Source organism: Lepidochelys kempii, chromosome 3 (genome assembly GCF_965140265.1).
Source record: "Lepidochelys kempii isolate rLepKem1 chromosome 3, rLepKem1.hap2, whole genome shotgun sequence".
In the NCBI taxonomy this organism is placed as follows: domain Eukaryota; kingdom Metazoa; phylum Chordata; order Testudines; family Cheloniidae; genus Lepidochelys; species Lepidochelys kempii.
Window position 1 is genome coordinate 190,171,689 of NC_133258.1, and position 27,349 is coordinate 190,199,037.

At 39.9% G+C, this 27,349-nt stretch overlaps 1 protein-coding gene across 3 annotated transcripts in view; it reads left to right on the top strand.

The window, feature by feature from the left end:
* Nucleotides 1–244: 244 nt before the first annotated feature.
* The window catches only part of SANBR (SANT and BTB domain regulator of CSR), a 47,698-nt gene continuing 20,593 nt past the window's right edge, over nucleotides 245–27,349 (top strand). The window contains exons 1-9 of one of the 3 annotated variants that reach the window (XM_073339373.1): nucleotides 245–586; nucleotides 5,598–5,763; nucleotides 10,315–10,501; nucleotides 15,790–15,883; nucleotides 18,420–18,658; nucleotides 20,978–21,036; nucleotides 22,607–22,767; nucleotides 25,313–25,399; nucleotides 25,511–25,621. In XM_073339373.1, coding sequence (XP_073195474.1) covers nucleotides 5,614–5,763; nucleotides 10,315–10,501; nucleotides 15,790–15,883; nucleotides 18,420–18,658; nucleotides 20,978–21,036; nucleotides 22,607–22,767; nucleotides 25,313–25,399; nucleotides 25,511–25,621 — 1,088 coding nt within the window. In that variant the 5' untranslated portion in view covers nucleotides 245–586; nucleotides 5,598–5,613. The remainder of the gene's footprint in view (nucleotides 587–5,597; nucleotides 5,764–10,314; nucleotides 10,502–15,789; nucleotides 15,884–18,419; nucleotides 18,659–20,977; nucleotides 21,037–22,606; nucleotides 22,768–25,312; nucleotides 25,400–25,510; nucleotides 25,622–27,349) is intronic. The other 2 variants (XM_073339374.1, XM_073339372.1) reach the window with 2 other exon arrangements.

Below are 27,349 nucleotides of genomic sequence, written 5' to 3' on the forward strand. Positions count from 1 at the left end.
CATCTCCTCCAGCCCTGGGTAGGGAAGGGAGCAGCTCCGCCCTCCCCGGCCACCGGCCTCAGACGGCGGATCCCAGCCCGGCGTCGCCTTGCGCGGCTCGTTGCTAGGAGAGCAGACGCTGGGGGTAGGGCGGAGCCGCTGCACTGCGACAAGGCGGGGGAAGGAGGCGGAGACTCGACCCCGTGACACCGCACGCCAAGGCCCGCCTCTCTGGGGAAGGCCGCGCCTCACCACCCATTGGCTGTCCTCTGTCGGGGGCTGCCAGTGTCCCGGGCGTGGCAGGTGGGGTGGGTCGGTGAGCGGCCTCTGCGCGGCCAGCGGCTCCCGGCGCCGGAGCGGCTGGGAGATGGTGGCGGGCGGGCGTGCGGGCGGACTGTGGCAGGCTGCGTCTGGGCGAGGCCGAGGGAGACGCTGAGTCTGTGGCCGAGCTGCGGTAACGCTCTGCCTGGATTCTTGCCTCCCCCAGGAAGCGCCTTCTTGGTCCTCTCCATCCTACCCTAGCGCGGCGCTGGGGCTCGCCGAGCTCCTCAGTGGCTTCAAACCCAGAGGTCCGCATCCTCCTGCTGCCGCCCGGATCGGGCCCCAGGTAACCGACTCCCTCCTTTCAGCGCCTCTTTCCTTCTGGGCAGGAGGCGCTGAGCACCCGCCTCGCTCTCTAGGGGACGCTGCCCCTGGGCCCGCCCCGCCCACCTGCTGGGCACCGCTGAGCGAGCCCCACAATTCGGGGTGTGGTTCGTCAGTCTTGGGGTCCCTGCTTCCGTGGACAGGGGCCCCTGGGAGGTGGGGTGGTTGTGGTAAAACTAACACACTACTTTTGTACCCAGAAAAATAGCTGGAGGACAAATAAATACTTAAATATTTTATCTTTTATTCAGTACTTAGAAAGTACCTTCACCTGCCCCCCCCCAAAAAAACCCCAAAAACAAAAACCCAGCACACGTGCCCAATTTTTTTGAATACTAAACATTTCACAGACATGCCTGGTCTGTTAAATATGTATAATCAGAAATGCCACTCAACTTAATAAAATATTAGAAATGACATGTCATAGATGTTTTAAGGATGCTTGTACTGTAATATGGTCATAACACCCTGTTAAATAGAGAAGTCTGATGACTAATGTCTCTAAACAACAGATTGATTTTTAATTCTTATTGTTTCTGATATTTACATGGCAAGGATTTTTAAATGTGTTAATACTTGCTAATTAAACATATAGTATACAAAAAATCCCCCCCCCCAAAAAAAAAAAAAAAGAAAAAAGGAAAGAAAAAGAAAATCCTCTGCAACTCTAGTAAATTCTTTGCATGGAAATGGTTAAATCCCAGTCCTAGAATTGTGCTTTGTCTTCTTTCCATACCAAGGATTTGTCTGCATATTTTTTTAAAATTTTAGTCTTACATGATTCTCCACATAGCTCAGTGGTTTGAGCACTGGCCTGCTAAACCCAGGGTTGTGAGTTAAATCCTTGAGGAGGCCATTTGGGATCTGGGGCAAAAATTGGGGATTGGTCCTGCTTTGAGCAGGGGGTTGGACTAGATGTCCTCCTGAGGACTCTTCCAACCCTGGTATTCTATGATTTCCCTAACTGTAAGTAAACCTTCTATACCTTTCTGAAGTTGCCTTCTTTCTGTGTGTATTTAATGTACTAGTCTAAGTGGTTTTAAAACTTTGTGCCACACCCATAACTGCTATGTCTCACTTACCTTATTTGTGGCATTGTTTTTTTTTTAAGTTGATCTTCACTTGCAGTAGTGTAGACTGCAGAACACAAAGATGCCGTGTCATCTCTAGAGAGTGGTGATACTTTATTATAGGCCTTGTCCAGGTTGCATCTCTTAAAGTGTGTACCATTGCTGCAAAAGGAAGTAGTCTTGAACATGGCTTTAGCTATGGCTTTTACAAGATTTATTATACAACAATAGAACAGTGTTGGAGAACCCACAATGGCAAGCACAATGTGTGTTTATTCCAAAATAGGAAGTAAATACTGAGACTTAATATCATACTACATGCATACAATATGCAAGCTCATTCATTTGCCTGTATGATGATCCATGTATGGCCCAGCTCTTTGTATATGATCAGAATGAGCATTTAATTCAAACAGCAGTAGTTGTTTGTATTTTGATTATTGCACATGCAGATTTTAAGTAGCTATATTTATTTGACCGTGTGATATACTTTTGGGAGTAGATACCTCCCATAGGGCAGCACATGTCGGTGTTGTGTATGAAAGAAAGAAATTAGAGCATGGGGGTTAATCTAATCCATACAGGATTGGGAACTGTTCTAATTCTGACACTGACTTGTCATTTGGTTATGCTGTTTAACCTGTGTTTAGTTTGTGGCTAAGACTGTAGTCCCATTCCTAGTCATTTTATGACCAAAACAGGTCCTCATCTAGTGTATTTGCATGTTCCAGAGTAACAGAGTAACAGTTTCAGAGTAACAGCTGTATTCGCAAAAAGAAAAGGAGTACTTGTGACACCTTAGAGACTAACCAATTTATTTGAGCATGAGCTTATGCTCATGCTCAAATAAATTGGTTAGTCTCTAAGGTGCCACAGGTACTCCTTTTCTTTTTGTATTTGCATGGATAGCCAAATCTAGGCTCCAGTTAATACTAAAATAGAAAAGTGCATACTTGATAAACAAAACCTTCATGCCTCTCAAGAAATGTCACTGCCTCTTGGAGTACCTGTCATAGTTGCACTGTTGAGTTGCTTCACCATAATTACTAGTAAAATGTTAAGACTACTATAACCCATTGTGGTTTTGTTTCCTGTAAATTGTAGAACTCTTGCAAATGTGAATAACTACTGTTATTAAGAATAACTTAATAATGAGAATAACCACTGTTCCTCTATCTCTGCACCTGAATATATAGTATATTTATACGATAGGTAAAACCTTTCTGAGGGAGCACGTTTATAGGCTATCCATACCAATAGTGATTGTATGTTTATTAAGCCTAACTATAAGCGATACTTACATCTTGACTTTATAGAGAATAAAGCTCGTTCCTGCACCTTTACCCTGCTGTCATTCAGACAGATTTTTTTTTTAACTGTCGGCTAAGGGTAGACTGGATAGCTCAGGAGACAGGCTTAATATCTAATAACCATTCACCTCATTGATTCAGATTTGGCCTTGGTCATCCCTTTTGGTAACTTCTTATGCAATATTCAATGGTTTCTATTGGTTTCTGTCCATTCACTAATGGAGAGAGGTCTGAATTAAAAAAAAAAATCATCACAATTTTGACAGTATTCGGAGAATGAAGGTCAATTATTGATTGGCCGTGGAGACTGAATTACTTTTACTCCTAAAGGTTGCAATTCTGGAACAGTGCTGAAACACACTGGCAGTCCTGCATAGGAAAGTTTTGACAGCTATTGCTTATAAGGTACATCTGCTCTTTAGCTAAATATTTTCCATAGCTGTTAATTTGGGACTTCTTGCAAGTGCTACATTTCAGAGAAAAAACTATATATTACTTCCTGGGTTTTTTTTCTCAAACAAAGCTACCTTGAAAAGAAAAATCAACTTTCTCTCTAAATTTTCTTTTGATGAATATTCTGAACCTAAGAAAATTATTCCAGTTTGTTTCTTTTTCCAAATATTTTCTACAAATTCATTTGCTTTTCCCCACAACATAAACACTTCCTCAGTTACATGTTGGGGGTTTTTTTATTTGTTTTATCAGTTCAAATTTCTGGCAAAACGTTATGCCTTATTGCTTATATACTCTGAAATGAAATCAGTGGGCTACCTACTACTGCAGCACAAATTTGTAAGAAATCATCTTTTAGCTACTAGAAAAGTAAGTGTGGGGCAAAGGAAGCAACTCTTAGAGGACTTTCCCTGTAGCAAGCAAGTCCATTGAGACTACATCCAACTGCAGCCTTCTGAGGATTCTCCATAGTTATAACTCTTGGCTGTCTTCTCTCCTCCCATTGCCATATTATTTATAACCCAAGATTAAGATTTTCAGCTATGACTAGTAATTTTGAGTGCCTCAGTTTTTAGGTGCCCAATTTGAGGCACCTTGACAGGACCTGATTTTCAGAGAGTGGGTGGCCAACGCTTCCTGTAAATCCGACCTTCTTAAGGTATCTCAGTTGGGCACCCAAAATTAATAGTTGCATTTGAAAATCTTAGTTTCTAAAATCTTTCCACCACCAGGCTCCTTTTGAATATACTTACAACTTGGGGTGCCGCTCGCAGGAGGCGGTGGTATAGAAGAATCAAAAATTACCAGAATTGACAATCATAATAACTAAGGCCAACATTTTTCAAAATTGTTCACTAATTGAATTGTATGCCTCAGTTCCTTGATGCTCAAGTTGAAACCCATAGGACCTGATTTTCAGAGTTGCTGAGAGCTGCAGCTCCCATTGACTTCAGAGCTGTGGGTGCTTCAGAACATCTGAAAAATCAAGTTGTAGATATCTTAGATTGGGCATGCAGAATTGATGGAGAGTCTGAAATAACTGGGCCTACCCTGTAGGCATATAAGCATGTGATTGGATGGTAAAGCACTTATTTACCAAGTTTTTAACTGGATGAGTTTAGTATCGTTTGAAACTACTGCGCATCATGCAAGTTTTGTCCAGTTTTCTTTCTTTCTTATTAATCTCCACTTTGTGGATCCCATCAGTTGCTAGTATTTCCACTTTAAGTGCTGGAATATCTATTTTAATAGCTACTCCCTCTACATAAGCTTACCTGAATTTACTTTCCGTGGCGAAAGCATGTGCTGCAATAAGTAATTGTATATCACTATAATACACTACTCATTCATAGCTACACCTTAAATTAAAAGACTATTTTCTCTACTTTTTATACAGTAGTTGTTATACTGATTCCTGTCTTTCCTATTTACTACCTAATTAGAAAAATCAGTGTCTCAATTTCTTGCTAATAACTTTATATTACTGTTGTCAGGTTTATATTTTTAAAAAAACCCAGCTGAACTCCCTGTAACCTGTAATAAGAATTAATGGTACCCACCATCTTGCTGATTTTTCTGAATGGTCTCCTATTTAATCTACTCACTCATTCATACTTCAAGGAAGAGGAGATGATTAATAACACTGCATGTTCCCTATTGAGGAATAGTTTTCTCCTTTTAGATTTAGATGTCAGACTATAGTATGACTCATCTTGGTATCTTCAGAATAACGTCTGTTGTCTTCTTTTATCAAATGCCTTAACATTTCTAAATATTGCCACTTCTAAAACAAAGCCTGCTGTAGTTTAATTAGTGTTCTTTTTAACCCTAAATCAAGTTGAATCTTTTGGCTTTTTTTATGATAGAACTACTTAAGGTATTGATCAGGATGAAAACCTGTTGGAACTGAAACAAACTACTTTGCAATTGTGCGTTTTTTAATGGACTCTGGGCTGCATAGATGTCTGTATATGATTTATTTAAGTAGTAGTATTAGTACTGCCTTTGTATAGTAACAGTAGTGCTGCCATTAATGTGTATTGTACTTTAACTGATCACGCAATTATTGCTGCTGTGAAACATGAGCAGTATTAAACTTTACGTCTTTATGTATACATATTTACAACATTTGCCTCTCTAGCTTTTAGAGCCAAAAGATGAGTCGAGGATACTCAGAAAACAATAACTTTCCATATGATAACAATCAAATGGTTTTGGATATGATCCTGTACTCTTTAATCGGTGTCCCTCAGCCTATCAACTGGGACAGTGTGGCAAGGCTGGTTCCAGGATTTACGTCCAAAGAGGTAACTTTGTTAACCATCAGTGTGTCTGTTTAAACAGTGCTTTATCAAGAGAACTACACTTTTATCAGGGGAGGGCTGGAAGGGTGGGGGAATGGTTTTGTAAAGTTACTTGAACTTAAACGACCTGAAAGAGTTAAGCAATATGTTAAAAATGCAAATAGGAAGGTGTTAGAAATGAAGTAAACAAAATTCATAACTTGAATGCAGAATGTGCATCTTATCGCCTAAGGCAGTATTACTGGGAATTAGTCAAAAGAACAAGTGAAGTGAAAAGAAAGAGTCTGTAACGGTTCAAGAAACTTTCAGATTACACTGTAAAATACAGCCTTATGACAAGGAAGGCAAATACATACTTCATATTCCCTCCCCCCCACACAGTTTATGGTATACTCGGCAAACACAATTTTCCTGAGGTAGATGGTGTTAGCATATGATCAGATATACTTTCCAATTGGAAATAACAAAGCTTCAATTTTCAAGGACAGCTAGCTTGATCCTTCAAGTCAGAGTGCTTCCTTATTCAGTGGGAGATAGGAGCATTCAGAATCTCTAGGATCAGGCCCTAACTGTTTACAGAAAAATTTAAGCTCTTGGATTTCAAATTTGCTCAATGCACATATTTTAAAGGAAACACCTGGATGATTTATTTTATCTTATCTTGCCTGCTTCATTGTACAACTCTCATTTGTGTGTGTTTTTTGTTTAAAAAAGACAAACAAGATACTTTTGAGTCCAGGGCCAAAATTTGTTGTGAAATTCCAGGCAGTTTTGTTTTTTTGTGACTCACAATAACAAGTAAACAGACATCTTGTTGTAATTGAATGTGGCAACTCTCACTTAATTTATAACATTGTTCATGGGAATCACATAAAAAATGATTGACTGGAGTTGAAGCCTATGTGGAACTTTATTGTCCTACAAGCTGATAGTGTTTAGTAGAGATTCATAGTTGTGGATGCTGTCACTTAATTGTTCATCTGGTGATACAATGCTTTCTACTATAAGTATATTAATCTTTTGTATGTTTTTTATTGACCTCTTTTTCTCAACTGAGATAATATCCCTGGTCAGTAGAAAAGTGGTCACTCTGCTTTAGGATATGCAGAGCCTTTATAGAAGGCTGTTAGTTGCTGTGATGAATTTAGCCCTATGATCTCAAGTGACTATTTAATCTAATAGACTTTGACAGAGTTAAAATACATTCTCTCAAACTCCCATGTGAATTGTCCCATTCAGTTTAATGAAACTATTCTTATACGTAAAGTTACTCTCGTGTGTAGTTGTTTGTTTGAAGCATTAAGGCCTTTAATTTACATTGAAATCTGCATCTAATAAGTGAGGCCCAAATTTAAGTCTGTTTGTACACAAAAATTAAATTTTTAAAAGCCTAATATTGTTTTGTTTGCATTTTAACTTTTCCCTGCAGTTCTGGTAACCCAAATATTTCAACATTAGCCTGTTCACGGCTGCATGAAAATTTACTCCTGGGAGAATTCTGAGCCACTATGCATGTGCAGCATTCATGTGCTGTGTAGAATTTTTTTCTGCAGAAAATACATTCTGCCAGAAAGGTGCTGCAGTTACACCTTTTGCCCACCAAGGGCCGCTGTGGTGCCAGAACAGAGCAGCCACTCCCAGGCCAGCCCCAGCTGCAGATAGGGAAGAGAAGAGGATGCCTTCCGCACAGCGCCCTGCCCCATGGGACCAGGTCAGGAGGCACAGGATATGGGTGGACAGACAGCATGGGGCACATTTGTGTTTAAAAAAAAAAAAGTCCTGAATCTTTTTTGTTGTCTGTATTGTTACAGACTTGGTTGCTGACAGGTATTTTGAAATAAATTACCAAAATAATTGAAACTGACATGGTTATATTGGGTTATTTTGACGAAATATGCAGAATTTTGTAAAAATTTTTAATTTTTTGGCACAGAATTCCCCCAGGAGTAATGAAAACAAGGAAGGGAAACTAAATAGAAATAAAATGAAATTTTCCAGTCTGAGCGGAAGTCCGTAAAGTAAAGGAACAATAATTGTGCAAATGGGAAGTTAAAATTATCAGAGACACAGAGAAACTCACTATCTTGGGGAAGAGTCAATGCGGCTTTTGTAAATGGTAAGACATGATTTCCCTTCTGTTAGAATTCTTTGAGGGTATCAACAAGCATGTAGTGTAGGGTTATCTAGTCAATACAATGTAGCTGAACTTTCAGAAAGTCTTTGACAAGATCCCACAACAGAAGCTTTTAAGCAAACTAAGCAGTCATGGAATGAGAGAAGGCCCTCTCCTGGATGAGTAACTAGTTAAAAAATATGTAACAAAGGGGTAGGAATAAATTGTTTTTACAATGGAGATAAATACAGTGGTTACCTATGGGTCTGTCCTGGCACCTGTGCTTTTGAACATATTAATAAATGATTTGAAAAAGGCGGTGAACAGTGAGGTGGCAAAATTTGCAGAGGATACAAATTTGCTCAAGATTGTTAATTCCAAAGCTGACTGTGAAGAGTTGCAAAGTGATCTCTCTAAACCAGGTGACTGGTTAACAAAATGGCAGATGAAATTCAATGTTAAGTGGAGAGTAATGCACATAGGAAAAAATAATCCCAACTATATAGCAAAATGATGGGGTCCAAATTTGCTATTACCACTCAATAAAGAGATTTTTGGCGTCATCATGGCTGTTTTTTTCTGACAACATCCACTCAGCAACATCAGTTCAAAAAAAGCTAACAATGTCAGGAACCATTAGGAAAATGATAAATAATAAGAGAGAAAATATCATACTGGCACGTATATGGTACACCCAGACCTTGAATACTGTAAGCAGCTCTGATAGCCCCATCTCTAAAAAAAGATATATTCAAATTGGAAGCAATAAAGAGAAGGGCAACAAAAATGATTAGAGGTATAGAATGAGCTTTCATATGAGGAGAGATTAAAAAGACTAGGACAGTTCATCTTAGAAAGGGATGACTAAGGGGAGATATGATAAAAGTCTATAAAATCATGAATGATGTGGAGAAAGTGAATAGGGAAGTGTTATTTACCTCTTCGCATAAGAAGAGCTAAGGGTCATGTGATGAAATTAATAAGCAGCAGGTTTAAAATAAACAAAAGGAAGCGCATCACACAATGCACAGTCAATCTGTAGAATTTCTTACCATGGGATGTTGTGAAGACCAAAAGTACAACTGGGTTCGAAAAAGAATTATTGTATATACTTGTTCATTAGACCATTTGTTTATAAGCCGACCCCCCAAGATGGGTTGGTAAAAATAGCAAAAACGATATGACCCTTTCATAAGCCGACCCTATATTTCAGGGGTTGGCAAATTTCGGCTCCTGGCCCTTTAGGGTAAGCCGCTAGTGGGCCTGGACGTTTTGTTTACCTGGAGCCCCTCCAGGCCTGGAGCCCCTCAGCTCCCAGTGACTGCGGTTTGCTGTTCCCAGCCAATGGGAGCTGCGGGAAGTGGCGCCACTTCCCGCAGCTCCCATTGGCTGGGAATGGCAAATCGTGGCCACAGGGAGCTGAGGGTCTCCATGCCTGCAGACGCTCTAGGTAAACAAAATGACAATGTATTAGATATTCAATTCAATGATTCCATAGAATTTAAAATCATCAGATTTTGGTGTAGACCCGTTTATAAGCTGACCCCCTGCTCTTTGATGCGTCACTTTTTTAACAAAAGTATTGGGCTTATGAATGAGTATATACAGTAGATAAATTAATGGAAGATGGGTGCATCAGTGGCTATTAGCCAAGATGGTCAGGAATGCAACCCCATGCTTCAGATGTCCTAAACCTCCAACTGCCAGAAGCTGGGACTGGACAACAGAGGATGGATCACTCAAAATTGCCCTCTTCTGTTAATTTCCTCTGAAGCATCTGGCCCTAGCCATTGTCAGAAGACAGGATTCTGGGCTAGCTGGACCATTGGTCTGACCCAGTATGGCCATTCTTAATTTCTTATGTTCTTATTTTACAGACATTTCTACTTTGAGTAATTTAAGGTATTATAATTTAAGGAGCTAAGTTTAAAAAAAATCTAACTACCCTTTTAAGGTTAAGATTAAGCTGTAAAGAGGGAAATGCAGGATTAAGTCAGAAACTCCATCCTTTAATTTGTGTGAACGTTGGTTGGGTCTTGAAACTGTGGTAACTCTTAGATATTGCATGGATATTCTGCCCTTCTTAGGTATTGCAGAGTGAGTTACCATGTGGCTTAATCAATATTAAGCGTGAAGATTCTTAATTGGTTTGGTTTCAATTCAGAACTCCAATGTTGGCCATTTAGCAGGAGTTGGTATATGTATTTTATGACTTTTAAACCAAACCTTGTACTTTTGGATAATCTAAGTACTACACCCAGATGTATAGACACTCTTTCCTTGATCTGTATTTGATATTTTAACATTAGCTTTAATAAACTTTTTTAACTATGATGTAACAATCGATTTGCAGAAACTATTATCAGGAAACAATATCAGCCTTTAAAGTGATATAGTTTCAGGTATCTGCTTCATATTCCCGTCGTTTTATCTCTTGACAGTGTGCAAAACGGTTTGATGAACTGAAAAGTAGTGGAAGTTCACCTGTTGACAACCAGTACAATCCATTAATGGCTACCGGCGGGAGTCCTGTTGAAACCCTAGCTACGTACATCAAATCCTCTCTGCTGGATACACAGGGGGAGTTTCAAGAACCTTCCATTGGGCAGAATTCAATTTCCATAATTGGTAAATTCTGTGACTTTAATTATAGTGTTATGTCCACTGTTTTTCTTTTGTCTGGTAAACCTATTTCTGGAATTAGTAGTTTGCCACGAATACTGCTGCATAAACTAAAATAATTATTTCCAACTGAGTCAACCCATTTAGTGTTTCAAGTACAAATGTTTGTGGCTTTTTAAAAAGTAGTTACAATAACAGTCAGTTTTAAACTGCTTAAAATGATGTACGTGATTTTATACTAAATCTTTCAGGTACGTTCTTGGCAGTTTTATAGCCACAGGTATGTTAATGTCAAAACTTACCGCTGGAGGTGATAATAGTTGTGACTTTAAGATGAGTAGAAAATCTCTAAAGAAAACACAGGAGCAGTAGAACATTGTGTTGACGATTTCTTAGATTTCACTATTCTTTCCCAGCCAAAGGTCCAATCCATCTGCCACTGTAGTCAGTGAAAAGACTCCCGTTTACTAAAACAGGAATTTGGATTGTGCCCCAGTTAACCAGATTGGTGTCATGAGACACTTTGATGATGATGTGCTTTCTGATTATGACCAGTTTTTCACAGACTTGCAACTTCGAGAAACCATTATTTTTTGGGTTAAAAATAGCAATTTTGTCTTTGTCTAAAGTTTTTAAAGAAACAGTTAAACAACTGAAATGATTTTGTTTATGAACGATAAGAGGGTGGTAGCAAAAATTGCTTTTTCTAACTAGAGCTCTTTAACAGTGCTACCGTAAAAACAGCTAAAGTGTGCAAGCTGAAACACAGACATGGTTCTTAATACATAGTTTAAAAAAAAATCTTTTAAGCCTTGCAAAATATGAACATTTGCAAATTGCGTAATGGGTATGCAGTCTAGAAATGTTTCCTTAAGGTTTCAGGCACATACTTAAGTTGTGTACACATAGCAAGTTGAGTGCTCAGTTGGTGGTGGGAATTTACCAGGTGAGCAGCTAGTGACTTATTAGTTTTGCTTATAAACTCCTCAAACAGAATAACTCCAGATTTTTCTTCTTTTTCAATAACGTAAGAAATTAAGTGCAAAAACCAACTGGCCTCTTCAGACATCACATGCAACTACTGCTAGTTAAACAGGCATTTTCTGAAAAATGCAGTTTAACAAACATAGAATGTATGTAGTAGTAATTGCCTTCTACAGGGACTGTCACACTTATAAGTGACACAACAAAATCTTATAAAAAGAAATGTACATTCTTCCTTTCTCTCCTTCTGGCATACCTTAAATAAGGAACAGAGCCAAATGGTGACTGTGGAGGGGAATATTTTAGAGGAACTTCCAAAACTTCATTGAGTGAATACCTGTGAAAAGATAGCTCTTGCTGTGCTCTGCAAAATCCAAGGCCCCACCTCAGTCATATGTCTCCTGGAAAGGAATTTCACAGCCTGGGGACATCCACTCTGAAGGCTCTGCCCCTACCCCTCACAAGACCACCCTAGGGACTGTCAGATAAATAGACCTCACCAATCTTACCTGTCATGGCAGATTGTGTAGAGAGGTGGTCTGAGTGAGCTGGTTCCTAGTCCATTCGCAGTCTTAAAGATGGATTAGAACTTTGAACTGAGCATTGGTTTTGCTGCTTCTGATGTGTTCTTGCTGAGTTAAAAGACATGTTGCTGTGTTCTGAACCACTTAGTTTCCTGGTGGCCTTCAGCATCTACTACTGTTACAGCAGATTGTAGTAATCTAGCCTTAAGGTGATAAAGGCATGCATCACTGTAGCGAGGTTCTCTTTGGTTGAGATAAGAGTGCATGCTCTTGGGCAGTTAGCAATCCTGTCCAGAAATAACTTTTCCCTCTGTGTGAATCTTGGAGCACTGATTAATCCAGAGAGGCTATGACCTTGTGCACCACTTTCACAATTGAAAGACAGATGCATAGAATTGATGGTGGGGTCGCTGATCCTGCCAGTTCTTTTATAACTTTTTTTCCCTTGTGAACCCCAATCCTCTGCATTTTATTTGGAATGAGCCTGAGCCAGTACCTTTCATCCAAGTGCCTGCTTTGCTCAGGGGCATCAGAAGATCTACAGTATCCATGCTGATTGAGAAGTATAGCTTGGTGTCAGCTGCTTGTTCTTGGTACTTCAGTTCATGTACAATCAGTCTCCCCTAGTAACCTCACATGCTGAACAATGAGGGTGACAGAATTGCAACCTATAGGACTACCTGCATAAGGGAGGGCTCTTTGGGGGAGGAGGGAGCTGTTATCCATCACAATCAACAGGAATCTCTTCAAGAACCAAGGGGGGGAAAAACAGCTTAAAGCATTCTGTTCACCCAGCCAGATCATGGAGGTGAGATAATAGTATCGCATGCTAATCTGTGTCAAAAAGTGCCAGTATATGTAGCCATATTGGTGTAAAGGTCTAACTTTTTCAGTGTAGCCAGAAGGAGACAGTATGAGAGAACCAAAGCGTTCTTTTGCGGGCTTTCCCATTAACTATTTAAGATGGCGACTTCTCTACATTCAAAACTGAAGTTCTACAAGAAGTTTAAGGGGCTTTTTCACATTTGATGGGTCATTACATCACCGCAAGAAAAATCTGCTGGAAGCCTGCATACTGGGGCTCTCAAGGCCTGATCCAAAGCCACTGAAGTCAGTGGGAAGACTTTTTGAATTCAAAAAGAAAAGGTGTACTTGTGGCACCTTAGCGACTAACCAATTTATTTGAGCATAAGCTTTCGTGAGCCACAGCTCACTTCATCGGATGCATTCAGTGGAAAATACAGTGAGGAGATTTATATACACACAGAACATGAAAAAATGGGTGTTTATCATGCACACTGTAAGGAGAGTGATCACTTAGGATGAGCTATTACCAGCAGGGAGAGGGGAAGAAAACCTTTTGTAGTGATAATCAAGGTGGGCCATTTCCAGCAGTTAACAAGAATGTCTGAGGAACAGTGGAGGGGAGGGGGGGAATAAACAAGGGGAAATAGTTTTACTTTGTGTAATGACTCAACCACTCTGTCTCTATTCAAGCCTAAGTTAATTGTATCCAATTTGCAAATTAATTCCAATTCAGCAGTCTCTCATTGGAGTCTGTTTTTGAGGACTTTTTGTTGAAGAATTGCCACTTTTAGGTCAGAAATCGAGTGACCAGAGAGATTGAAGTGTTGTTTGACTGGTTTATGAATGTTATAATTCTTGACATCTGATTTGTGTCCATTTATTCTTTTGCATAGAGACTGTCCAGTTTGACCAATGTACATGGCAGAGGGGCATTGCTGGCACATGATGGCATATATCACATTGGTAGATGTGCAGGTGAACGAGCCTCTGATAGTGTGGCTGATGTGATTAGGCCCTATGATGGTGTCCCCTGAATAGATATGTGGACACAGTTGGCAACGGGATTTGTTGCAAGGATAGGGTCCTGGGTTAGTGTTTTTGTTGTGTGGTGTGTGGTTGCTGGTGAGTATTTGCTTCAGGTTGGGGGGCTGTCTGTAGGCAAGGACTGGCCTGTCTCCCAAGTTTTGTGAGAGCGATGGGTCGTCCTTCAGGATAGGTTATAGATCCTTGATGATGCGTTGGAGAGGGTTTAGTTGGGGGCTGAAGGTGATGGCTAGTGGCATTCTGTTATTATCTTTGTTGGGCCTGTCCTGTAGTAGGTGACTTCTGGGTACTCTTCTGGCTCTGTCAATCTGTTTCTTCACTTCAGCAGGTGGGTATTGTAGTTGTAAGAATGCTTGATAGAGATCTTGTAGGCGTTTCTCTCTGTCTGAGGGATTGGAGCAAATGCAGTTGTATTGCAGAGCTTGGCTGTAGACAATGGATCGTGTGGTGTGGTCAGGGTGAAAGCTGGAGGCATGAAGGTAGGAATAGCGGTCAGTAGGTTTCCGGTATAGGGAGTTGTTTATGTGACCATCGTTTATGAGCACTGTAGTGTCCAGGAAGTGGATCTCCTGTGTGGACTGGTCCAGGCTGAGGTTGATGGTGGGATGGAAATTGTTGAAATCATGGTGGAATTCCTCAAGGGCTTCTTTTCCATGGGTCCAGATGATGATGTCATCAATGTAGCGCAGGTAGAGTAGGGGCATTAGGGGACGAGAGCTGAGGAAGCGTTGTTGTAAGTCAGCCATAAAAATGTTGGCATACTGTGGGGCCATGCGGGTACCCATAGCAGTGCCGCTGATTTGAAGGTATACATTGTCCCCAAATGTGAAATAGTTTGGGTGAGGACAAAGTCACAAAGTTCAGCCACCAGGTTTGCCGTGACATTATCGGGGATAGTGTTCCTGACGGCTTGTAGTCCATCTTTGTGTGGAGTGTTGGTGTAGAGAGCTTCTACATCCATAGTGGCCAGGATGGTGTTTTCAGGAAGATCACCGATGGATTGTAGTTTTCCTCAGGAAGTCAGTGGTGTCTCGAAGATAGCTGGGAGTGCTGGTAGTGTAGGGCCTGAGGAGGGAGTCTACATAGCCAGACAATCCTGCTGTCAGGGTGCCAATGCCTGAGATGATGAGGCGTCCAGGATTTCCAGGTTTATGGATCTTGGGTAACAGAATACCCCAGGTTGGGGTTCCAGGGGTGTGTCTGTGCGGATTTGTTCTTGTGCTTTTTCAGGGAGTTTCTTGAGCAAATGCTGTAGTTTCTTTTGGTAACCCTCAGTGGGATCAGAGGGTAATGGCTTGTAGAAAGTGGTGTTGGAGAGCTGCTGAGCAGCCTCTTGTTCATATTCCGACCTGTTCATGATGACAGCAGCATCTCCTTTGTCAGCCTTTTTGATTATGATGTCAGAGTTGTTTCTGAGGCTGTGGATGGCAGTGTGTTCTGCATGGCTGAGGTTATGGGGCAAGTGATGCTGCTTTTCCACAATTTCAGCCCGTGCAAGTTGGCGGAAGCACTCTATGTAGAAGCCCAGTCTGTTGTTTTGATCTTCAGGAGGAGTCCACCTAGAATCCTTCTTTTTGTTGTGTTGGTAGGAAGGTCTCTGTGGATTAGTACATTGTTCAGAGGTGTGCTTTGAATCCACACCCTACTGCATGCTGTACATTAGTGAGGAAAGCTTATCCAAGGTAAAGGTCAATTACCCTTTACTTCAGTGTCTGCTGTACACCTAATCCTGAGTGAAAAAGATTTGACTGTCTGCCTTTTCATTGTAGCTTAACCCAGATTGCTGCTTTAAACCAGGTTTTCGAGAAGCCTGTGACAGTTATAATCATGACAACTTCTTTTCAGAATGGGAGCAACACACTTGCAACACTAGCAAATGGTATATGAGTCCGAGTTTAACCTCAAATTCTAATGCTGCTTTTTATTATGTTGAAGGAAGGTCCAGTGTCGCTTCCACAAGAAATTGTTCTTCAGAAGCTGAGAAACATTCTGCACATAAAGGTGGAGAAAATGCTGATGAAAGTCAAGGGTAAGATTATGATTGTTTGCTATCTGGGAGGCTGATATCAGTGAAACTGAAATCTGCTCTTCACAGATTTGCATCTTTTCAGCAACTTTCCCACCATTTGTCAGTTAGTATTTGTGCAGCTCCATCCGTGCTAGCAACAGTTGGAATGCTCGTGGAAATCAGTCATGGGTGTTTTCACCATCATGTAATCTAATCAATTGTTCGTGTTTTACCATAGTGTCATCTAACAGCGTGGTGAACACACCTGCTCCTGTGCTCCACGAGCACTTCCACCAATGTCAGGACTTTTGGAGCTGCAGTGGTGCTACACCAATGATGGGGAAATAGCTGAAAACTCTAGGTGTAGAGAAAGACCTATTGGTGATTTGTGATGTTAACCAAATTGCCAAGACAGTTGAATAACATAAACTAGCCTCTGTTCGGCCTAACACTTTTTATACAAACAAATTTATGAAGTTATCACAGGGATAATTACTCTAGCCAGGACAGGTTGGGCATTTTAGAACTCACTACTCAAAGAATTAAATTTAAGTAAAAGAGAAATAAAATTATGAAATGCATAGACCAGTCAAAAAACTAAAATAACAGCACTTCGAAAGAATAATATTACAAAGAATATATGCGCATTGCAGGAAGTACCAAGAAGTAACAACAACAACATAAGCATTTGTTGGGAGGTGTGAGAGACTCCCTTCTGCCTGAATGGCTCATCACCGAGATACATTATCCTCAGGTGACTAATTGTTACTCCAAGTCCATAAGGCACACTTTAGGTATAAATAAGTTATTTCTTAAATGTTATTTCATAAATACATCTTGCAATGATTATGAATCTTGACAAGTTACGAGTTACACGTTACTCTTCATGGATAAATATCTTGTAAGACACGTTTGATGTAGTGAGTTTTGTCAGGTCTGAGGTGAGAGTTGTTTGCAAAGAACACGGAACCTTTTGCCTAGGAGCCTCTGTGTCACTGAGCATTTACTCCCATGTGAACACTGCTCATTATTGTGAGAGAGGGTCACTAGCCTAAAATAATTAAATTCTCTAAATGTGTTGTTTTTTACCTGTAGGTCTTTTAAAAAAAAATCCCTGCAGTGATGAGTAAGAATACCTTATATATTTTTGCTAGATATTTAAATTCTGTATTGTACCAATGCATTATTAATTTACAAAAGTTTTTAGACATGCTTGTCAAGGGCACTTATTTTAGACCTTTGACTCGTACTGCTGTCTCCATGGAAACTGATATTTTATTGATCTATTCTGAACTTGGACCTCCTGTTAGGAAGTAGACAATAATGGTACACTATAAAGCAGAAGTGGGCAAACTACGGCCTGCGGGCCACATCCTGCCTGCAGGACCCTCCTGCCCGGCCCCTGAGGTCCTGGCCCGGGAGGCTCGCCCCCAGCCCCTCCCGCACTGTTCCCCCTCTCCCGCAGCCATGCTGTCGCACGGGCAGCAGGGCTGTGAGCTCCTGCCGCTCTGGGAAGTATGGTAAGGTGGTGGCAGGTCCCGGAAGGCAGTCAGGAGCAGGGGGTGGTTGGGGCGGGGAGTCCTGGGGGGCAGTCAGGGGGCAAGCGCGGTTGGATGGGGTGGAGGTTCTGGGGCAGTCAGGAGTTGGGGAACAGCGGGGGTGGGATAGGGCGTGGGAGTCCGAGGGGGCCTGTCGAGGTGGGGGTGTGGATAGGTCGGGGCAGTCAAGGAGCAGGGGGGGTTGGATGGGCTTGGGATCCCAGGGGGAGCGTTTTGGGGGAGCGAGTCCCAGGAGCGGGCAGTCAAGGGATGGGAAGTGGGAGGGGGCCAGACTGTTTGGGGGGCACAACCTTCCCTACCCAGCCCTCCATACAGTTTTGCACCCCGATGTGGCCCTCGGGCCAAAAAATTTGCCCACTTCTGCTCTAAAATATTTTAAATTCTTCAGATGGAAGATGCTATAAAATTACACATACAGATTAACCATCTCCACACCCTGGTGAGCTAGGCCAATAGATCTATAATTTTATAAAATGAGGGAGAACAGAGAGCTTAAGTAATTTTCCAAGATCACACAGTGAGCCAGAGGCAAACCAGGGAATAGCACCCAGAAATCCTCACTCCCACTCTCTTAGATCTTGTCTACACTGCAAGCCAGGGTGTGAATCTACAGTGCACCAACTTCCTGCACAATAACTCAACTGTGAACAATGATATAGCTCAGTGAATGTCCCAGTGTGTGGCTTAGCATCTACGCTTTCTCCTGTGAATAAGACTGATCATGCATCCCAGGGCACATAGCTTGCCACTGAATAACATGCAGGGGTGAGAGGAAAGATAGAAGCTTTCTCACTGCAGTTAAATGTGAAGATTTGTTTATCTTGTAAATTAAAATTTTACAAAAACCTGGGCTGATGAGATCAAGGTTCTGACCAATCATGCAGTTTATGGGTAAAATCTCCATGAGTCAACACTGACTTTCTTATTGGTTTCTGGTCCTAAGCTATAATAACTTTCCTTTTCCTGTTTTGTTTTTTGTTTTTGTTTTTTAAATCAAGGCCAAATATGGTGATCCATGTGTGTGACGAAGCAAAAAATTTGAAGGAAGATTTTGTTTGTCCTCGAGATCTTTTGATTTCTGAAATGAAGTACTTTGCTGAATATCTGTCTGTGGATGCCCAGCGCTGGGAAGAGGTGGACATTTCAGTTCACTGTGACGTTCACATCTTTGACTGGTTAATAAGATATGTTAAAAGGAACACTAAGGAATATGAAGTGTATGAAATACCCACTTTAGGTAAAAGATATTCTGTTGTTCATTTGCCGCAGATTCATTATCTGCATTGTCTGATCTGTGCTTCAGACTAAAAGTATATGTGCAAAATTGTCTGGAAGTTAATATCCCTCTTTACTTCAGCTGCAGCCTCCTAGGCCCAGTCTGCCGTGGCCAGAAACACTGGTTTGTTGGAAATGTGCTAAAACAGTTTCCCTGGCCATTATAGAAAGTCCCTGGTCTTGCTACTACTGATAATCTTAGGGAAATATTCCTCTGGTCGTTACAGTGGTGAAAGCACTAGTCTAAGTTGACAGCTGGTATCTTTACCAAGGTAATCTAGACTCACTCTGTAACAGGATTACATCACTGTGATAAACACAAATGGCCAATCTACAGTAGCATTCTCTCTGTGGCTACAGCAACATTTGGAGACTTTCCTAAAAACTTCATTGTAAATGCAGTGTAAAGGAGCAGTTCTACCATCGTCTTGGTAGTCGTGGGGCAAAACTTTGAAAAGCACTTAAGTGACTTAAGAGCCTGGCATTGACAGGAGCCCATTGACTCTCATTGTGAGGCCCCTAAGTTGCTTAAGTCATAGAATCATAGAATATCAGGGTTGGAAGGAACCTCAGGAGGTCATCTAGTCCAACCCCCTGCTCAAAAGCAGGACCAATCCCCAATTAAATCATCCCAGCCAGGGCTTTGTCAAGCCTGACCTTAAAAACTTCTAAGGAAGGAGATTCCACCACCTCCCTAGACAACACATTCCAGTGTTTCACCACCCTCCTAGTGAAAAAGTTTTTCCTAATATCCAACCTAAACCTCCCCCACTGCAACTTGAGACCATTACTCCTTGTCCTGTCCTCTTCCACCACTGAGAGTAGTCTAGAACCATCCTCCTTTCAAAATTTTTCCCTCGTACTTAATTTTGAGTCCGATTCTACTTTTATTAAAGTCAATGAGAGGGTCTTTAAGTAGCTTAAGTGGGTTAATTAAGCCCATCCAAGGATGGAATAAAATACATTTTAAAAAAAGTCAGAAATTTATTTTAATTGGATATTTTTATTTAAATTTAAAAACAGGCTTATATTTAAAAGCTATTTTAAAATTAAATTTGAAATTGACAACCTATGTTAAGGCCTAAACTTATTATAATATCTATTACAATCCTTTAAATTAAATACAAAAAATATTAAACAGTACATGTTTGTTTTCTTCTTTTTAGTCTATTCAGCTAATTCAGTTCAATGACTAGTTCATGCAAAGGTCAGAAGCCAATTGGGAGCTGCTAAAGCAGGAAAGCTTGTTTTCCTCTTTGAATCTATGAATAAAAACTAGGTGTGAGAGGATAAGATCTTCTAGTTCTAAAACCTTGAAGGACAATGATCAGACAGTCAGTTCAGGTCACTAACTACACATATTACTTCCTTTGTTTAATAAAGTTTTGAATCCAAAACATGTTTTGAAGAACTTTTTCCTTATGTATCCAACACATTGAAGGTACTTGTATTTAATAAAAAAAAATAAAATGATTGTTTTGTGCATTTCTAATTGATTTGAATTTCCATCCAAATAAAGTTTGACAAGTTACAAATAAAAAAAAAGATCATCTAGTAAAAGGTTAAACTATATTATTGCTTTTAAATAAATGTGCATAGATATGTGATATGCTCCTGGTTGGCAAAAAGAAATAGTAGATTTAGTGTATAGGCTATATTTAGTTGCAAATTAACATATTTTAATGTGTACCAACAAATGAGAATCAATCTTTAGGAAAATAACCTAAGTGTAAATATAAAAGACGATGAAAATAGATTTAAACTAAGGTTTCCTTCTTGCAGATTTAAATTCGTCCACCTTGGCCAGTCCAGATCTAAATCCTCTTGAAATGAATTGGAAAATTCATATTTGGGAGCACTGAATGGGCACTGGAGCAGGCCCTGCTCCAGCAAAATAACATTAGCTAGCTCTAGCACATGTGCTGACCAAACTGTTAAAAAGTGGCTTAGATGGAACAGTGTTTGATCGGTTAAAATGCTCTGTTTATCTATGTTTGAGTTGACGTATTGACAGGAACTAAGGACCTGTCTATACTAAGAAAATGATTATTTCTGGGGATCATGTCATAACTGTTTGGTGTTGCCTGTATAGATGGGACCAGAATTCTGTTTCCAAAGATCAGAGGCATGACACATGTTGAAAAGTGGAATGATAAGAACTTGTTTAGTAAAATAATGTCCTCCTTTAAAGAGGCATTGAGTCTCTTAGGGTATTCTCAATTTATCAAAGGAATAAATTAATCTTAACCTTTTCACCTTGTTCTGCTGTTTTCTCTTTTAGAACCAGGAAATGTCATTTCGATTCTTATTTCTTCTGAGTTTCTGAAGATGGATTCCTTAGTGAGTATAGCAAGAGCTGAGAAATTCCATGCTATAGTAGCACACTTTACCACCAAATGGTTGGCATAAACCTTAGTAGCTTATATTATAACTGTATAAAACAGAGAGGGGAAAATAGTTCATGTCCCAAAGAGTTTACAATCTGAGGATCAGATTCTGCCACCTTGCTCATGAAAAGTAGTAATTTAATAATTGCACAGACTCTCTGATTTGAGTGGGGCTGCTTGCAGAGTAAGGTACTACTGAATGTGATTAGGGGAGCCAGCATCTACCTCCAAATGAATACTTATTAATCTAAATAATAGCTTGCTGCACTGTGTGAGCTAATGGCAGTATCTGACTTTTGACAGCTATCTTAAAGGAAACCTAAAGTCTCCACATTTTCAGTGTTTTACACCAGTGGCTCTCAACCTTTCCAGACTACTGTGCCCCTTTCAGAAGTCTGATTTGTCTTCCATACTTCCAAGTTTCACCTCACTTAATAACTACTTGCTTACAAAATCAGACATAAAAACACACAAGTGTCACAGCACACTATTGTTGAAAAATTACTTTCTTATTTTTACCATATAATTATAAAATAAATCATTGGAATATAAATATTGTACTTACATATCAGTAATAGAGCACGTAGAGCAGTATAAAAAGTCGTCATATGAAATTTTAGTTTGTAATGATTTCACTAGTCCTTTTTCTGTAACCTGTTGTAAAACGAGGCAAATATCTAGATGAGTTGATGTATCCCCCTGGAAGACCTCTGCATACCCCCGGGGTACACATATCTCTGGTTGAGAACCGCTGTTTTATACTAAGGGCCGCTTCTTCCCTCTGGAGTGCAGTTCTCAATCAGTCAACATATTTAAGCCCCATTCACTTTAATTGGAGATGTGCACATTTAATGAGGAGAAAGGATTGCTTAGTTATATTTTTGTGTAGATGTGCAGTTTTACTTTTTAGTTTTCACTTCCTTAATTCATATAAAGAGCTTGTCTTATTTATAGTTCATCATGTAAATGGACAGACCAGTGATGTATCCGTTTGATTTTCTTTTTCCAATTGTTTAATAGCAAAGACAAACACTGTGCAGCCAAGTTAAGGAAGGAATTTAGAATTTAATGTACTGCATCTTCTTGCTGTCACAACTGTCATTATTTGTTTGCAGTTCATGCTAAATTTTAAATTTTACTGGTAAAGCTAAATTTGATGGGTGCAATGCTGTATATAATGTTAAAGCTACAAAATTGGCCTCTAGTTTGGGATCATGAACACTATGGAGATGGCACTTCCTGAAGATGATTCGGGGTAGTAGTCAGAATCGAAGACCCTTCAGGATTGCAGTAGTTCAGAGTTGCATTTAAGCCATGTACACAAAAAATGTGACTTGCTTTCTGAGCCATTAAATTGTATTTTTAGAGTTGAACTGAGCCAGCTTTTGCTAAATGCCATTAATTCTAACAAAATCCTGAATCCTGCTCCTAAGAAATTTCGGATATAAAAGTAATAGGTCTTCTGAGATATGGGTTTGTGTATCATTAATTTCAGTGTTCATAGTATCTCCTTTCCTTCCTAGGTAAAAAAATGTATTCATTATTGCCACAAAAACATGAGTGCTATCATAGCCACCCCATGCAACATGAACTGTGTCAGTGGTGACCTCCTTAAGCGTATAGCTGATCTTTTCACACACAATGAAGTGGAAGATGTGAAAGACAAAAAAGATAAATTTAAGAGGTAATTTTTTTCTTCAGCTTAATATTAATAATCACTATCGATCCTCAACTTTTCTGACAAAACATCTAAAAAAGGAACAGGAGTCCGTAGTAAAGACTTGTTAAAGAATTAGTGTGATGTTAGCAATTTATATACTTTTAAAATGTCTTAATACACAATATACTAAAATGGCTCAAGAAGAAGACAAAATTTCAAGAGAAAGTAAGAAGTTCTAGATAGGAGTCAACAAGTGAAAGGGCAACTCTCCAAATGTGAAGAATCATGAGGAGTCCAAGATTAGGAGAGAACTGAGCGGATGGGATAGTAGGTGACTATGAAGAAGGAGGGTTAGAGTGAGCTTTGAAAACAGACATTTTGGACTGAGAGATGGGTAGGGAGCCACTGACAATAACTGAGGATGGGAGTAGTGTGTTCCTAGTTCCTGGAGAATTAATAGTTTGGTTGCAGTATTTTGGAATCCCTGAAGTTTTAGAGTTGGAATTTTATAGGGTTATGAAAGATGGTGCTAAAATAGACTGGAATACAGTTAAAAACATGTATAAGGATTTCAACTGAGCTAGGATCAAGATAAAGACTATTGTAATAATCAGTCTTGCAGACAAGGAAGATGAGGTAGGAAAGCATTTTAATTGTCAAGCATTACTGGTGTTAGGATTAAAGTTAAGGAGAATAATAGTGGAAAGTCCAGAGGTATAGAGCGAGTGTGATCTTGGAAGCATTCAGTAGTAGAAAGCTTATAGTCAAGGTAAAAGCTGATTATCTAACAAGCAAACACTGAGGTAGTGCTCCTAAAGTGACCTTGCTCTTAGGGATATGTCAGGTTCTGTTGTGATTGGCACCAATATAAGTTGCTAGTTAGTTGATTGAGGTGTAGAGTTGGGTGTCATCTGCATAGAAATGATACCTAAATTGGTATATGTCTCTTCTGCTGTCAGTGAGAAAAGATAAAGGACACAAGGGCCAAGGAAAGAGCCTTGAGACACAACAAAGGGAAGAGGTAAAGATTTTACCACATGGGAAAGGAATGGTTAGGGAGGTAGGGAGAGGACAGATTCTTGCTCCAAACACCCAAGAAGTAAAGAAGTGTAGGAAAAGCTGTACGGAAGACTTGTACGGTAACTTTACTTGAAATAGGGTCTAGAGGTGACATTTTGGAAAATCACCAAAATGCTTCACATTATGAAAACAGTACTTACGAGACTTAGACTGCACCTACGCTGCAAGCTAGAGGTGTTATTTCCCTGCTTGTGTACCCTCCAGCTTCAGGGGGGGTTCGTGTTTGCTCTGCTGCCACTATCCATGTTACCACAGCTACGCTGCTATTTATACTCAGGCTAGCTTGATGAGAACTATACAAGTATGTATACATGAACAGGGGAATCAAAGCTCGTAGTGTAGGTGTGGCATGAGGGTCCTAAGTGCTTTTGAAGTCAGTAGGACTTGGTCGCTTTGGCTCCCAAGTCACTTAAGAGCTTTTGAAAATTTTACCCTAAGTCATTAACTCTTCAGTTATCTAATTCTTGAGCAAGTTGAAAACCGTCCAAGAGGTGGTGCTGAAAGTAGAAAAGAGGCAAGAGGAAACTACTTACTCCAGAGCCTTACAAAGAATGTAAAGTTTATTTGGGAAATGGGTTGAGGGCAACAATTCCAAATCCATCAGAGAGATATTAAGTGGAGATGTTATGATGACCGATGATGAGCTAATATGTGGGTTCAATAGGGTTTTTTGGGAGGGCTGAGTGTGCTTTCCAGAATGATAGGGTGGAAAGGAGCTCTTTTTGTAGATGGCGGGCTGGCAGAGTTCCGTTTTTGAATAACTATTTTAATGTTGCTGCAGGTTTTGTGTTAGGGCACCTAGAGCTTTATATAGGCATTTTTTATTTTATAAAAATAAATAAAAACAAAATAAAAATGTTAGTGGTAGCAAGCGAAGTTGGAAGATGTTTTTTTCAGTAGTTGAAACTACCTTGGTGATAGCTTCAATAGATTTAGAAATGAGGGAAGGAAAAACTTGGTGCCCCGTTCCACCTATCAGTGGGTCAAGATAGTAACAAGTTACATGTCTGTCTGTTTATTCTTGAGAAAGAGGAGGTAGTAGTCTCTTTACAGGACTCCACAAAGAGAGAAATGGGAGGGCTAAGTGTTGGTGGGGAAGGTGGAGATTTAATAGTCCAGAATAGGTACCAAGAATCGTAATGCTTGGTTTACTGAAGTAATAGGCTTAAATATGTTTATAAAGGCAGGACTGTTGTAATTAATTAATTGAGTGTAGGATCAGGTCCTTTTTGGCCACTTTAAAAAAGCACAGCCCAAGACTTCTATAGACAAATGTATATAAAGATGGCAGATGTCCACGCTGGAAACAAGTTTTCCACATTGTATTTCTTACAGGAAAATTGTATAACTTCACAAAAGTCAAATCTTGAAACTAACATCTTAAAACCATCTCATTTTGAAGTAGCAGAATGTAATTATTGATTAACTGCAAACAAAGCAAAGTTTAGTTCTAAGCAAATTTTTATAAATAGTGGCTGTTTATCAACAGTAAACTTTTCTGCAAGAAGATTGAGAGACTGTTTGATCCAGATTACCAGAATCCAGATTCTCGGGGAAATGCAGCTACATTGTACAGGTGTAGTAATGTTCTTTTCTTTCTTCCTTTCTTCATTTATGTAGGCTACATGTGCATTCCAAAGAGCCACTCATACTGTTGTATTTCATTTTATGTTTCAATTTTTTGTAGATGCTGTTTATGTAAGAAGCTTTTAACTAAAGAAACAGAAAGAAGAGTCCCTTGTGTTCCAGGAAAAATCAACATAGATCAACATGGAAATATTATTTATGTTCATATAAGGTGCTTCATGCATTGAAAACATAACTTTTTCTGTATACATATATCCTGTTAAGTATGTTTACAAATACTATGTATTTAGAAAGTTAACAAATACAGTAGAACCTCAAAGTTATGAACATCTCAGGAATGGAGGTTGTTCATAACTCCTGAAATGTTCGTAACTTTGAACAAAATGTTGGGGTTGTTCTTTTAGAAAATTTACAACTGAACCTTGACTCAATACAGATTTCAGTCTTTACTATGCAGAAGAAAAATGCTGCTTTCCTTTTCTTTTCTTTTTAGTACTTTAACGCAGTGCTGTACTGTTTGCTTTTTGGGGGTGAGGGGTGTCTGCTGCTAACTGATTGTGTTCTTTCAGCTCCAAATGAGGTATGTGGTTGACCGGTCAGTTTGTAAGTCTGGATTAACCCACAAATCACCTGAACAATTTTTTGTTTTTTAATTCTTGTTGCCTTTCTTAGGCTCCTACAAATGGAAGGTTATGATGTTAGTTTGACCTCAATTGTATGCAACGTGTTGGAACAAATTTTGAAAGAGAAGGTGGTTAAGGGCATGCATCCGATAAAGTGAGCTGTAGCTCACGAAAGCTTATGCTCAAATAAATTTGTTAGTCTCTAAGGTGCCACAAGTCCTCCTGTTCTTTTTAAGGACATGGAGGTGAATGGTAATTGGGATAAAATACAACAGGGTTTTTCCAAAAGATAAATCGTGCCAGACCAACCTGATCTCCTTCTTTGAGATAACTGATTTTTTTAGACAAAGGCAATGCAGTAGATCTAATCTACCTGGATTTCAATAAGGCATTTGATACAGTTCCACATGGGAAATTATTAATTAAATTGGAGAAGATGGGGTTTATTAATATGATAATTGAAAGGTGGAAAAGGAACTGGTTAAAGGGGAGACTACAACGGGCCATACTGAAAGGTGAACTGTCGGGCTGGAGGGAGGTTACTAGTGGAGTTCCTCAGGGATCAGTCTTGGGACTAGGCTTATTCAATATTTTTATTACTGACCTTGGCACAAAAAGCAGGAGTGTGCTAATAAAATTTGCAGATGACACAAAGTTGGGAGGTGTAGCCAATATGGAGGAGGACTGGAATATACAAGAAGATCTGGATGACCTTGTCAACTGGAGTGATAGAAATGGGATGAAAATTAATAGTGCAAAGTCATGCATTTAGGGACTTAACCACAAGAATTTTTGCTGTAAGCGGAGGACTTATCAGTTGGAAGTGACAGAGGAAGAGAGAGACCTGGGGGTATTGGTTGATCAGAGGATGACTATGAACTGCTAATGTAATGCGGCAGTGAAAAAGGCTCATGCAGTCTTAGGAGGCATCAGGTGAGGTATTTCCAGGAGAGACAGGGAAGTGTTAGTACCTTTCTACAAGGCACGATACTAAACAGGGAGGGCTCTGAGTTACCTGGGAAAGAATTCTCTGTAGTATCTGCCCAGTGGGTCTTCTCCACATGCTCAGTCTAAGTGGTCCCCCCATATTTCCTCCAGGTCAGCGTGGCAAAGACTCTGGGGGGTTTTCACCTTCCTCTGCAGTCTGGGGCACGAGTCACTTGCAGGTTTAAACTAGTGTAAATTGTGAATTCTCTGTAACTTTAAGTCTCTAAAGTTTAAACTATGATTTGAGGAATTCAGTAAGTCAGTCAGCGATTAAGGCACTATTTCAAGAGTGGGTGGGTGGGTGAGGTTCTGTGGCCTGCAATGTGCAG